At 43.5% G+C, this 14815-nt stretch overlaps 1 protein-coding gene across 1 annotated transcript in view; it reads right to left on the bottom strand.

Moving 5' to 3' along the window:
- The window catches only part of LOC310862375 (receptor tyrosine-protein kinase erbB-3-like), a 28468-nt gene that overhangs the window by 10425 nt on the left and 3228 nt on the right, over positions 1-14815 (bottom strand). The window contains exons 2-19 of the mRNA XM_083770250.1: positions 13304-13458; positions 11153-11339; positions 9117-9242; positions 8651-8713; positions 8348-8466; positions 7862-8003; positions 7217-7330; positions 6059-6176; positions 5901-5974; positions 5722-5812; positions 4856-5052; positions 4255-4387; positions 3602-3695; positions 2698-2855; positions 1806-1862; positions 1571-1712; positions 835-954; positions 403-501 (exon numbers count right to left, since the gene is read on the bottom strand). Coding sequence (XP_083626376.1) covers positions 403-501; positions 835-954; positions 1571-1712; positions 1806-1862; positions 2698-2855; positions 3602-3695; positions 4255-4387; positions 4856-5052; positions 5722-5812; positions 5901-5974; positions 6059-6176; positions 7217-7330; positions 7862-8003; positions 8348-8466; positions 8651-8713; positions 9117-9242; positions 11153-11339; positions 13304-13458 — 2189 coding nt within the window. The remainder of the gene's footprint in view (positions 1-402; positions 502-834; positions 955-1570; positions 1713-1805; positions 1863-2697; positions 2856-3601; positions 3696-4254; positions 4388-4855; positions 5053-5721; positions 5813-5900; positions 5975-6058; positions 6177-7216; positions 7331-7861; positions 8004-8347; positions 8467-8650; positions 8714-9116; positions 9243-11152; positions 11340-13303; positions 13459-14815) is intronic.

Here is a 14815-nt window from a genome sequence, read left to right as displayed (position 1 = left end):
TGGTCTCAGCCACCGCAATGTATTTTTTGACATTCCGTATTTCTCCAAAGTTGAATGTTGCCACTACTTTTGGAGCAGCCATAAACTACACAGGTTCATCCCGGTGTTCTGGGAATCTTTGTAAAGTTGGTGTTAGTAAAAAGCAGGTAAAAGAGTAACGTTTGAGCAGACTAACATCAGTCACTCTACCATTCAATGTAGTAGAAGACCTGCGAGTTTACACCGCAGATATGCCGTCTACGCCTACAGGAAATACGTTTGCTGTGACCAGGGGACCCGTTTCTGAATTGGTCTACTCGATAGCTATGATCATCAAGACACCATCTTGTTCAATCTCATGTTACCATTTAGGAAATATTAGGTTATTAAAGTGTGAGAGTACAGTATGAGTGTTAGACTCACATCAGTGATTTCAGTGAAGGTCTGGCATCCTGAGCTGTCCTGTATTGTCTTAATGGCCACCGGGATCTTAACTGTCTCTCCCTCTGGAATCCAAAAGCCCTAAACAAGACACAAATTCATTCATTAAAATGATACTCTCAGACCGCACGGGTCTCTTGTAGAAGAACACTAGATTAACTTCTACAATCCTATTACTAAATGGTAAATGGTGCATTTAAATATACATATATTTATCCAAAGCGCTTTGCATAGATTGTGCATTACATTCACCCATTCACACACACATTCATACACCGATGGTAGAGGAAACCATGCAAGGCACCAACCTGCACATCAGGAGCAATTAGGGGTTCAGCGTCTTGTTCAAGGACACTTTGACACCAACTCTGGGGGACTATAACCGACTATCTCGAAAATGAAAGGTTTCCCCACCTTGTGCAGTGTGCCAAACACCCCAGAGCCCAGGACTTTGATCTTCTTCAGCTCTGGGGCCCTCATGATGCGAGTGTGAACCTTCACCTCCTTCTCCCCCGGACCCATTGGATCAAAGCACTGCACAAACAAACATAACAGAATATTTTATCATGTTCAGCTGATTCCATTTTCCAATACTGCCGATACTGTAATACTGTGTGACTATAGGATACAGTGTTAATTTTGACAGCAACTTTTGATTTAGTTTAGTCATAGTCTTTTGAATACAATTTCATTTAGTTTTTAGTCACATTTTAGACATCTGAAATGTTTTAGTTTTAGTCTAGTTTTAGTTGACTAAATATCATGAGAATTTAGTCAACTAAATCTACAGTTGATTTTGTCAACAAAAATGTATTTTGGCGGGCCTTGATGGCGTCGTAATGCCTGATTTTACACTTGGTTGCATGCTGACATTTTTCAGAGGGCAACACCTGAGTGCAATCAAACATTCTACTGGATCTTTTCTCCACTAGTCCCTGTCCCTCCCTAACAATGTAGTCTTTTTTTATTTGTCGACGACATTGTCACTACATTTAGCCTTAGTTTTAATCATCATAGCTCGTCTATATTTTGTTTTTGTCAATGAAAAAAGTCGGACATTTTTTGTCATAGTTTTAGTTGACGAAATGAACACTGGTAACTATTAATTAAAAAAAAAAAAATGTATTTAGCTGGCATAGCAACACCTCACCTCTCCACTCTCCAGGTACCTCCTCATGTATCTCTTGCGGCGAATGGCGAGGCCCCTGTGGTACAGCAGGCCCAGGATGAACAGCACCAGGCAGACTATCAGGCCAACGGGGACACCTAAAGCTATGCCCGTGATCTGACCACTGGAGGACGAGGGAAGAATGGCCCGTTTGTCAAGTTATATGGATATAACTGTAGTGCTTTATATCAACCAACAGGGGGAGGCAGGCACTTACCTACTAATCGCCATCTGAGCTGTCTCTAAACAGTCACTCAACCCTGGCCCTGAACATCTGTAAAATACATATATAACATGTTATGTACAGTATGTGGAATTATTGTGCTAAATCTGCACAGGATTATGCATGTGCATGCATTAGCATAGCCTCCATTCATGTATCTCTTTATAAATATCAATGGACTCCATTGATATCTATGAAGAGATACACCCTGTACAATACAGCATGTATAGTCTACCGAAGTCCTGATGTCACTCGCTCATCCCCTAGTTTGCAGAAGTAATTTCTCTAGGGAGAATAACATTGTGTCATCTTAAAATCGTCTCATATAAGCATTGTGGTCCAAAATGTCTCTAGGATATTGTATCGTCAGTCAGCCACTCATATTTGATACAATTTGTTTCGTTCTTTATTTTTGGAACACAATTCTTATTGACTTATTTGATTTTAAAAAAGGATATGAGAATTCAGAATTGGTGGGGAAAAAAAACACAAACCGTGGAGGATATGAAATTACACTAGACTTCGGCACTCGCAGTGGTTCCCAAACATTTCAGCCCGTGACCCAAAACAGAAATTAGATATTCGCCTGGGACCCAAACTAAATATTATATCTTAAATATTTGTTATAATTTATGAGATGTCTTCGATATTTATTTTATTTCTTCATGACATTACTATAATAATCATCGGATTTTGTTATTAATTCATGAAAGGTTTTGCTTTTTTGGGAATGCTTTTAGAAAATGTTTTGAAATAATAATAATTAAAAACCAAATGTAGGTAACAAAAACTACGGGGACCATACAGTATATAACAATGTGTCCGCGACCCACAAATGGGACCCGAGCCAGTGTTTGTGAACCAGTGCTCTATACTATGGTCTCACCCTTGTGTGCAGTTATGGTGGCATGGTTCACAGTGCCCCTCCTTACTGGGGTACTTGAAGATGAGCCCCCTGTGCCCATCGTTCACACCACTGGGACACCAGGACACGCAGTAAGGGCCGTCCCTTAGATTGGCACACGCCACACACTCATCTGAGCCCTTGCAGAAAGAAAGAGGGTGAGAGAAAGAGAAGCGACAGATGACAAAAGTGTAATGTTTATTGGAATGAGCGGTCATCCTAATGACAGAGAAGAGGGCATTTTCACCATCAAAGTGATGAAGGGGGAATGAATGCAAGGCTTTTATGCTAATTCTCCATTTCCATGCCAGGATGACTGAGACCCTAGATGACAGCTATGTTATTTTGGAAGTTTTATTACAGTCAGTGGTGGAAAACGTACTCACATGTTTTACTTAAGTAAAAGTATCAATACTGCAATGTAGAAATACTCCATTACAAGTAAAAGTCTGGAATTCAAAATGTCCAAACGTATTGGCATCAAAATCTACTTAAAGTACCAAAAGTAAAAGTACTCATTATGCAGAATGTCCCATTTCAAGTTAATTTCAAATTTCATTTGAAAATAGGAGATCTACAAGCTCACAGATGCGACGCATTTGATCGGCCATTTTCGAATGGCTGAAATTTATATAGGTTAATGTGGTTAATGTATGGTTAGTAATAATAATCCAAATCCAAATGTAGCTACTATAGATAAAGTTTTTAAATAAATGTAGTGGAGTAAAAGTACAATATTTGCATCTGAGATGTACTGGAGTAATAAGTAAAAGTATTGGGAATTAGAAATAGTTACTAGTTACTTTCCCAGTTCCCACCACTGATGTGATTACAGTATACAGCATTGTTCCACAATTTCTTTGTAATATTTAATAGAAGTGATTACCAGTCCGGTGCAAGTGGCCCTGCCGTCCTGCGGTTGACACTCTGGGTGACAAGCTATGCATTGTCTCTGCGCTCCTGCAAACTCCCTCGCCACTCTGGGGACACAGAATTGGCCATATGCATACACGCCATTTTGGAAAGAACGCCCCTACTTCCTTCACAAGTGTTACTGATGATACTAATGAAGGCTCTGTTCCATTCTGCTATTGTGCGTGTTGGCTCACTGGAAACACTCTGCTACACCAGCGGGTCTCAAAGTGTCCTTGAAAGGGTTCCAAATGGCCCCGTACGGGTGTGTAACTCTGAGAGTTATGGAGGTCCTTGAAATAAATAAATAAAGTTTGAGAACCACTGCACACTAAATCTAACAGAGCCTTAATTAGTATCCTCACTATCCTGTGAAGTGGACAATAAAGTTGACCCTCCAGCTGGTCTGTTAAAGTTAATTTTTATATTTTAATGCGCACGCACGCACGCACGCACGCACGCACGCACGCACGCACACGCACACACACACACACACACACACACACACACACACACACACACACACACACACACACACACACACACACACACACACACACACACACGCTTAGAGGCAAACCCTTAGAATATATGTGTTTGACTCTATTTATAGTTTAGAATAGTTACCCAGTGTAGAAGTTGCAGCTGGCCACACATGTGCCGTCTCGGCTGTAGTTCCTGCAAGAGAGGCACTGGTCGGGCCCCGGGCCCCAGCACCCTGAGTCTGAGCACAGCGGGTCACACACGCGGCCCTCCGCCTCTGATGCAACATCAACAAATAGGTATCATTAGTGCTTTTTGTAAGAATATCAATTCAGGGATTTTTTAAAATAAAAATCGACCCAGTGCAATAGACGATCGACAAGCTCACAATCAAGCTTGGAGTCTGACTCTATGCAGACGTCAGAATGATGTCAGAACAGTTCTTTGTCAGGCATGCCCAAATATGGAGTCTGGCCCGGGCAGAGGCCTTTTGTTGCCCGGCAGAGGCCTTTTGTGGTGGTTCTGGACAACCGTGGGTCTCGACACCGGGCACTGCACTCCCCGTGGGGGTGTGGAACACATGTGTCGAAGGCGGTGGGGCAAACGGTTCTCGAGTTACGTGGATTACAGACGTACAGACATACAGAGACTTGGTGCATTTATAGTTATATTTTGATGCCAATACTTAAAAAAATACAAAATGTACAAAATGTGAGTACTTTTTCCCACCCACTGCGTGACTCACCACACTCAGCCAATGGTCTGTTTCTCTTGATGTCATTGTTCCGGCGGGCCCTGAACAGCCGGGTCCAGTTGACGGTGTGATGGTAACAGAGGTTGTTGTTCAGACTGAGGTAGACGCTGCCATCGCTGATCTCCTTGAGGGAGCGTAGGCCCAGAGAGGTGATGGTGGCCACGCGCATCACAAGCAGGGAGAACCGCCTGAGGAGGAGGACACACAGGAGCGTATTATTTACATCCGGTTCACGTCTTGGGTCCCAGTGGGCCTTCAAAATAAGGGTTTCACTGGAAAAACACTGGCGGTTTTGGAAGAATTCATTGATTAATACCTGGCAGTGAATGTGTTTTAATGTATGACTATGGTCAATGGTCAGTGTGTGGTCTCAAGACAGTTAGTGGGTCAGACACATTGCAGGTCATACCTCTTTACATTGCTGGAGGACATCAGGACAAGGAGGGTGGGAGGAGGGAGTGACACAAACAGAACTATTACAAATGGACAGCATGCATGGACAGCTATACTGTAGGGGCCTCGCCTGCATGAGCTGTTCACACAAAAACAGCTTCACGTGTTAAGCATACACAAAAGCAATGACATACTGGGTTATTATGCAACAGTTAACATGTACGTACAGGTACAGTATATGGGTGGATTTTCAACTAAGCAACTTTACACACTCAATTAACATATATATTTTGTTATGACATGCACATGTCACGTGCTCACCGCTCACAGACACACACAGACACGCACACACGCGCGCGCGCACGCACGCACGGACACACACACACACACACACACACACACACACACACACACACACACACACACACACACACACACACACACACACACACACACAGCCTTACGCAGGAAGGGACCTCCCCTGTATCGTAGTGAGACCAGAGAAAACAGACAGATCGTTCAGTTCTTTGGGCCAGGATTGAATGTTCAGGATATCTGTTGATCAAAGACGTAACATTAATCTAAAATACAGCATTATAAACCATCACATTGTGTGTGTTCATTACGAACGAACATCTATTACCTGTTATCTCCCTGACGGTGCGGAAGACCTCCAACTTCTTGGGATCCAGGGGAGGGATTTTCTTGAATTCATCTCTGAGAAACACAAGTTATGAAGAAGATGAAGCTGAATTTACTTGTACTGAATTATTATAATTTATTTTCTGTACATCCACTTACCCCAGAATGCCTGTAACCAGGAAGTGCAGGCTGCCCTGGATCTTGGTGCAGTTGATGAAGCTGTCAATGTTACTGGAGTCCACTGTCTGTCTGTGCTCTGCACCGGTTCCTTCACAGGCTATAAATTATAATCTTTATTGTCCCCGAACTGGGATATTCGTCTTCACAAACAACAACAACACAACCATTAAGAACAAAACAACATAATACCAAGACAATAGAGGTTATGCGAGTGACATCCATCATCATACCCAGAAGTTATGCGGGAACGCCTACTGAGTGTAAAAAAGTCCTGTCTGCCTGTTCTGTATCTTTGCCCCGATGACATGAAGTCGAAGTAGCGATACAGGGGATGATCAGTGTAATTTGCCATTTAAAGTGCTAAATGTGTGATGGCCTTATTGCTTAGATCTGAAATTATGGGTATGGGATGTCCGATAATCTTGGAAGCTAATACTGAAAAGTTTGTTTCCAGCATGGACAGTATAATATGACTTGATGAATTGAATCCATCCATCCATCCATCGTCAACCGCTTATCCGTAGTCGGGTCGTGGGGGCAACAGCTCCACCAGAGTGTTCCAGACTTCCCTATCCAGAGCAACATTAGTGACTTCCTCCTGGGGGATCCCGAGACGTTCCAAGGCTAGTGAGTCTATGCGTTTCCTCCAACTTCGCCTTGGTCTCAGGACCACAAATGAAACAAGCTCGCAGGGCTTTTTGTGTATATCCTATTAGCATCATGTATACAACTGTACCTCCATAGTACAAATGGGGGGAAATACAGTAACGCTGAGTGAGGATTTTATTGTGCATCACATGGTGGTCTAGAGCAGACCAGTGGTTCCCAAACCTTTCCGCCCGTGACCCAAAAGAGAAATTAGATGTTTGCCCGGCACCCAAACTATACTATATTCACTACTACTTAAAAACATTTGTCTTCTAATTTATGGAATTTCTTAGATTTTTCATAATGTATTTACTCATTGGGAGAAATCATTGCATTTTGTTTTTCATTCATGACAAAAAATATTTCTTTGGTAATGTTTTTTTTTAATGTTTTGAAATAATAAAGGGACCCATAAAAATGGGTCTCACAAATGGCTCCCAACCCACTGATTGGGAACCAGTGGTGTAGAATAGATGAACTTCCACCAACCTTTAGGGCAGAGACCGCTGCAGAGCTCACACTGCTTCTGACCTGATCTTTGCACCTCCGTCTTATCTGGAGGACAGCCACTCACACAGGAGCTCCCATCCACCACAAAGTTAGCTACAAGGACGAGGAGGAGGAGGAGGAAGAGAGAGGAGGAAGAGTGAGGAGGAAGAGAGAGGAGGAGGAGGAGGAGAGAGGAGGAGGAAGAGAGAGGAGGAGGAGGAGGAGGGAGGAGGATGGAGGAGGAGAGAGGAGGAGGAGGAGGATGGAGGAGAGAGGAGGAGGAGGAAGAGGAAGAGAGAGGAGGAGGAGAGAGGAGGAGGAAGAGAGAGGAGGAGGAGGAGAGAGGAGGAGGAAGAGAGAGGAGGAGGAGATTTAGTCAATTGTAAAAATCATTTTTCACATTGATTGATTGCTTCTGGTAATCAATCAATGTCGCACGCACGCACACACACACACACACACACACACACACACACACACACACACACACACACACACAGTCACACACACACACACACACACACACACACACACACACACACACACACACACACACACACACACACACACACACACACACACACACACACACACACACACACACACACACACACACACACACACACACCCACAGGGTCCACTCACTGGGGCATTGTGACACACAGATGGATCCATACTGATATTTGGCATTGGGGTTGGTCTCCATCTGAAAGGTCTGCTTGTTGTAGATCAGGGGCTGGGGACACTGGGGCACACACGCCCCTGAGTCATTGAAGTGACGGCATGCCTACACACACATGCACACGCACACGCACACACACACACACACACACACACACACACACACACACACACACACACACACACACACACACACACACACACACACACACACACACAATTAGTTCTTCACAATGAATCATAAAACTTAACTCATTAAGAAATAAGGCCAATTAAAAAAAATGCCTTCTAAATGAGCAGTTCTCACACTTTTCTAGCAAACGCAAAACATCTAAAATGAATGAATTTAATGGGATAAACAAAAAAAAGGTATCAGTGAAATGTCTGCCCGTGGTTTGATCAACACGGTCTCCCACAGGGAGACGACGCAGACGAAATGATGCGACTCACAAAGCAGTCAGTGTCCAGCGGTCCTGTGCATCCCGCCGCACACTCTATGTGGCAGCAGTCCCTGGGGCTGGTCCCGAAACAGCGACCGTTACACTGCAGAGCACATACGCTCTTAGTCACTGAGACACAACAAAGGGAGAGACAGGGAGGTTGGGACATAGTTCATTCTTGTTGTTTGCGTGTCATGCGTAAGAGCGTGTACTCGCGTGGGCAAGACTGTTGCGTGTCTGTTCATGTGTCTGTTGTTTACACTCTCAGAGTTGGATTTCAGCTCCAGACTACACACTACAGTAGGGCACTCACACGTCTGACACTGGTATTCATTAGGTCCCCAGCAGTATTTACTACAGGATGGGTCACATGATCCTGTGTGTGACAGAGAGAGAGAGAGAGAGAGAGAGAGAGAGAGAGAGAGAGAGAGAGAGAGAGAGAGAGAGGGGGGGGGGGAGAGAGAGAGAGAGGGGGAGGGAGGGAGATACAGAGAGAGATACAGAGACAGACAGACAGACAGACAGACAGACAGACAGACAGACAGACAGACAGACAGACAGACAGACAGACAGACAGACAGACAGACAGACAGACAGACAGACAGACAGACAGACAGACAGACAGACAGCGACACACACACACACACACACACACACACACACACACACACACACACACACACACACACACACACACACACAGTTAGACACATTAAGATTACCATCTGCATGTGTTATATAATTCATGTGTACGTGTACTGGTATATATGAACACTGACCCTTCTTTCCATTGTTATGTATGTCAATGGCGGCGCTGCTATCTCTCACTATATCTTGCCAGTCAATCCCAGGGCCGTAGCTCAGATACTTGTTGTAGATGACCTGCACTCCTCCCTCCAGTATCTCTGTGAAGAAGGAGAGTTCAGGAAAGGGTGAAAATGTGGAGGAGAGGTAAGGGATGGCGAGAAAGAGAGGAAATGTCTGCTGGCAGGTGTTGCAGTTGTAATTGTCATGACTAGGGGGCGTGGGTGTGGTTCATACCAAGTGCGTAGCTCAGCACTGGAGAGAGGAAAAAAAGGGAGCACCGTTTGCATGCATTATCACTACGTGATAAGAGTAACATGGGAGAGCGACAGAGGAAGGAGCCGCTTGAGGGTGACACCGTGACAAAGCGGATGACTCACAACACGTCGGTTGGGTTGAGAACGACACAAAACAGGTAGACCCAGCTGAGTCCTAACAGGCCCATTGATAAAATATTACGCACTGCCTTTCGAAATGCCTCGAGGCCCCATGGAAGTTCAGTTCAGTTCAGTTAGTTCCCAGGGTTGGTTGGTGCCGTGACACAGTTTTAGTTAATCTATGTGCCATTAAACAACAGCTCCAACATGCTGCAGTGAAGCATGTTGGAAAAACCTGCTTTTCTCCTGGCAAACTCTCAAGTGATCCATTGATTTGATTTGACTTTGTCCTCTGCATTTAATCCAACCTAAGGAGCACTCTGGGACCAACTCCAGTTGTAATGCCAGTACCTTGGTCAAGGACACTGGCAGGAATAGGCTACTGTACTCAGGCCAGCATGCATGTCTGTTGATGTGGGAGGAAGCCAGAGTACCACTATACCCTAGCCTGGGCAGCATTCCATTTCGGGTTTATGATCCGGTCCGGAGCGGATGGTAACTTTCGTCATGTTGTAGTCATTGATTTGTAGTCATCTGGCAGGAAACCACAAGACGGAATCAGTACTATCTATGAATGGCGGAATTCTTATTCCGCCTTGTGGTTTCCTGCCTGATGACTACAAATCAGTGACTACAATGACGTACATTACCATCCGCTCCGTTCACACGGCGATTTTGGAACACAGACCAGGCTTTCCTCCGAGGTGGAAATCCTGGTGACGTGAGGTTACCACTACCATGTGGAAACCCAACGTAAACGTGCAGGACTGTGTGAACTCCACACAGAAACTCCACCTCTTCTTGCTGTGAGGCAACAGTGATAACCACCGTGGCACCCATTATCATATCATGCCACCCACATATCTACGCAAATATGCGTGTTATACTTCTTGGACATGTTTTTATTGTAGTTATGAGTAAGTCTTTATCCGTCGACCTTTACTAAGGGCACACCTTCCTGTTAGGGGGAAGGTCCTCAAACACATTTACAAACATCACTCAAGCATTTAATTGTGGTGGTTTTGGGCGATATTGTGCACATTCATTGCAATGTGTCAATCATACACAATGTTTTTTTTTTTTACTGGTATCCGATCTCACCAAGCCCTTTGGACCTCACCTATTTATCTGTCCCTTCAATACCAAGGGAGATCATCTCATGTACTTCTAACTGTATTGTGTATAAAAATTGTATATTATTCTAATCTGTTTCGTGACAAAATTTGGTTGGTATGAAAATCAAATATTGGTTAGAGAATTTCACTTTTAAAGCAATGATCAATAAAGTATTCAACTACAGTTCTTCTGCACGGACAACATTTCGACCAGTCAGTCAGCCAAGACAAAACATCTACTTGAGCAGGGAAGATATTGCATTTTAAGCTTCGTCTAATACTTTTCCTACCTCAAACAAACACAGGATCGAATAAATGTCTCAATAGAAAAGCACCGCATATGTGCTTATATTGACACACTCTACCATACAGATTGGTGCAAAAATATAATTGTATTCATTGAAAGTTCCAGACTGTAGCTTACTTTGTTTCCCTTTGTGTGCCACCTCGTCTTGCCCTTCTCTTTGTTTTATTTTTCTCACATTGCCCTCGAGTTCAAGCTCCCTAGTCACTACTAACCTGTCAGATTGGTGAGTCCGAGGTACCGCAGGCCATTGGAGCCGTCCTTGGGGTAGTTGAAGAAAACCGACAGTGCAAACTGCTTTTCGTACAGGTGGTTCCCTCTGATGATCCGCAGCTGGTCCAGAGGGAACTGTTGGAAGTTGTTCATGGCGATGAGGATGTAGCCGGTCACCTCACGGATCGTCTGGAGAGCAAACATCACCAATGTATTGTTACTAATCTAATATGATAAACATCACCAATGTATTGTAACTAATCTAATATGATTAATGAATTGACACATCCCCTCCCGTCACTATAGTAGGGATCGTGAGGCCTGCAGTGCCAGGCCAATGCGCTAAACACGCAGAAGAAAATACCACTTCCGCCCAACCGGAAGTGATAGCTCTCCATATTTGAGCCACATCCTCATCCTAGGCTGTGTAGCAACGACACAACCACATCCTCATCCTATAGGCTGTGTAGCAACGACACAACCACATCCTCATCCTATAGGCTGTGTAGCAACGACACAACCACATCCTCATCCTATAGGCTGTGTAGCAACGACACAACCACATCCTCATCCTATAGGCTGTGTAGCAACGACACAACCACATCCTCATCCTATAGGCTGTGTAGCAACGACACAACCACATCCTCATCCTATAGGCTGTGTAGCAACGACACAACCACATCCTCATCCTATAGGCTGTGTAGCAACGACACAACCACATCCTCATCCTATAGGCTGTGTAGCAACGACACAACCACATCCTCATCCTATAGGCTGTGTAGCAACGACACAACCACATCCTCATCCTATAGGCTGTGTAGCAACGACACAACCACATCCTCATCCTATAGGCTGTGTAGCACCGCTTAATTTAATTAGCGCGATCAAGGTTTAGAGCTTTATAAGGTCGCAAAGATCGCAGTTTGTCTCATTTTGTCTCGTGCATGTCGGATCGGGATGTAGGTGTTTCTACCATGTGACTGTGAGTACAACAAAATATATATATGTTTTTTAAATGCTGGATTAGAGCGTATTAATCAAATCTCATGGATGGCACAGCAGGGTACAGTAGCTATTCACCAGATTATCCCGTTCTGGCGTAGATTTGTAGATTTGTCCTGACAGACAGACAGACACACAGACGGACAGAAATTTCCTTTCGCACATTTATAGTAGGATTTCATATTCATATAAGTGGCATTTTCTACATTAAACAACACCATCTTGTAATGGTGATACAGTACATACTATCTTTCCATTTCTTTTTATTATTTCAGTTGACAATTGTGACTGTTCCTTTATTTGTCTTCAGCCCTTTCCTCTATAAACAACTAAGACTACACAGTAAAATCCAGAGTATCAATATTGTGAAAAATAATATTACTCATTTACCTCTGACAGTATAATAAAAATAGAGCTTGGCATAGATTTGTAAGTTTATAGCATAAAGGAATGTTCCATTACAGGGAAATAGAGAGCATGTCGAATGCTAAGCCCTGCTTTTGATGCAACTCTCATACAAACTTATGTGACCACTGTTTTTCTCAATAAGAGACAGCCGACAGTGGCAGTCGTTTTGAGATTTTTATTTATCTCTCCGGATATTACAAAAATAATATTGGCATAAATGACTGTGTGTAGACCATCTCCATCCTCACGTAACTATAAACTACTTGTTCCTGTTCGCAGATGACTCAGCACTGCTGGTCTAGGAACAAACTGCAGGTTGAAATGGCCCTCAGCTCTGAACTTGGTAGAATCTGCACCTGGCTATCCTTACACCTGGGAAAAACTGAATCCATTCTTTTTGGATCAAGCAGTAATCTCAGCAAGGCTTCTTGATTAGAGTGGGTGACAATATTATCACACGAAAATATGAAATTTCTTTCAACAGTTTAGGGTGTTTAAACTGTTCCTCATTTTGCTGGGGAGGAGACCCCCAGGACATCCGCACGGAGGACCCCTCATGGCGCGCTACGAGCTAGTAGGTCTGCTATTTTTGAAAAATCGTGAAAATGCGGCACAAATCTTTGAATATATATTCTTTCAGAACTAAAGTGGCCTAAATGGGGTTTAAGGAATCAATGCCTCCATATGACCCTAGCAGGAAACACATAAACTGTAAAGATATAACAAAACAAATAAAGCATTACCCCGAGGAAGGAGAAGTCCCAGTTCTTCTCGATGTGAGTGATCTCCAGGTTGCCCATGACGATCTCACAGCCCTTGTAGCGGTCCTTGATCATGTTGTACACCTGCACCTGGGAGCCGGTGAAGCTCAGACCGTTCTGGGTGCCGGAGCACACCACTGACACATGCACGCACACGCACACGCACACGCACACGCACACGCACACACACACACACACACACACACACACACACACACACAGGGTGTTAAAAATATATACTTATACAATAATATAATAATAAGTTGATCTACAAGCTTCAACACGTCACAAAGTAAAAGATAGGAATTACATTAATTACATTTAGCACAAGTACAACATGAACATCTGTCCACTAACAACAGGATCAATTAAGTGATTGATAAACGAATGTCAGAGACAGAGACACTAAGTAAAGGTGCTGGTGTTGGTGCTTTAATCCAGTGGTTCCCAAACCTTTTCATGTCAAGGACCCCCAAATTGACACAAATTAGCCTACGGACCCCCATTTGAAAATAATATGCCAGGGATCCCCATGAGAGAAGATATTTACGGCTCTAGCAGTGATTCTCAACCCGTTTAATTTCAAGGATCCCCAGTTTGACATTGGCATTTTTCTACGGACCCCCATTTAATGGCATTTATATCTCTGGGACCCCCAATTGATATTGTAAAATCAATGTTAATTTAACTCTGAGTGTACAAATGGGTCCATTTGGTTCCATTTGTACACTCTTAGAGTTACAGACTCATAAGGGTCCATTTGGTTCCAAACTATCATTTAGCTGGGGACCCCCTGGAACTCCCTCAAGGACCCCTGGGGGTCCCCGGACCCCACTTTGGGAACCACTGCTTTAATCCATAGGTGGACATGGACATTAAATTGTCATATCACAAGGGCAAGCTGTACCTTAAACAATAACTATCAGGCCTAAGAGAGACAGCTCCTGGCTCTTAAAACATGCAAAGTATCATATCATATCAATAGCGCACAAATATGAATAACATAAGATGAACACATAATGTACTGGAATAAAGGTTCGATGGAAACAACCCATACTAACAACAACAACAACAACACAATTCTTCCTCCCAAACCAACAACGGGGCAAGTGGGAAAGCAGTGCTAAGAAAAAAAAGTGTTACAAAGTAACTACTAGGATAGGTGGTGGACATAAACCAGTGGTTCTCAACCTTTTCAGGCAGCGAACCCCCCAAATAAATATATTTGTACTGGGGACCCCCACCCTGACAAGCACTCGGAATGTAGAAGTTGAGGCATTACATTTAGTTTTACTCGGTTCCACAGAATAGCTGATCTATAAGTTCACAACGAATCGTAAGTCGAAACATCTGTTGCATTGGGAGCTTGTAGAATGTAGATTGTCTATTTTCACAATTTTTGCCTCTTTCTTACATTATTTGACAATTTGGCCAACGTTTGACCAGTTTTCATAGTTACTTTTCTTTTTAGTTTTCTTTCTTTATATATACTAT

Source organism: Protomyctophum parallelum (genome assembly GCF_964188405.1).
Source record: "Protomyctophum parallelum genome assembly, chromosome: 7".
NCBI classification, from domain to species: domain Eukaryota; kingdom Metazoa; phylum Chordata; class Actinopteri; order Myctophiformes; family Myctophidae; genus Protomyctophum; species Protomyctophum parallelum.
The sequence above is the reverse complement of the archived record's forward strand: the minus strand, read 5'-3'. Positions and strand labels throughout refer to the sequence as shown.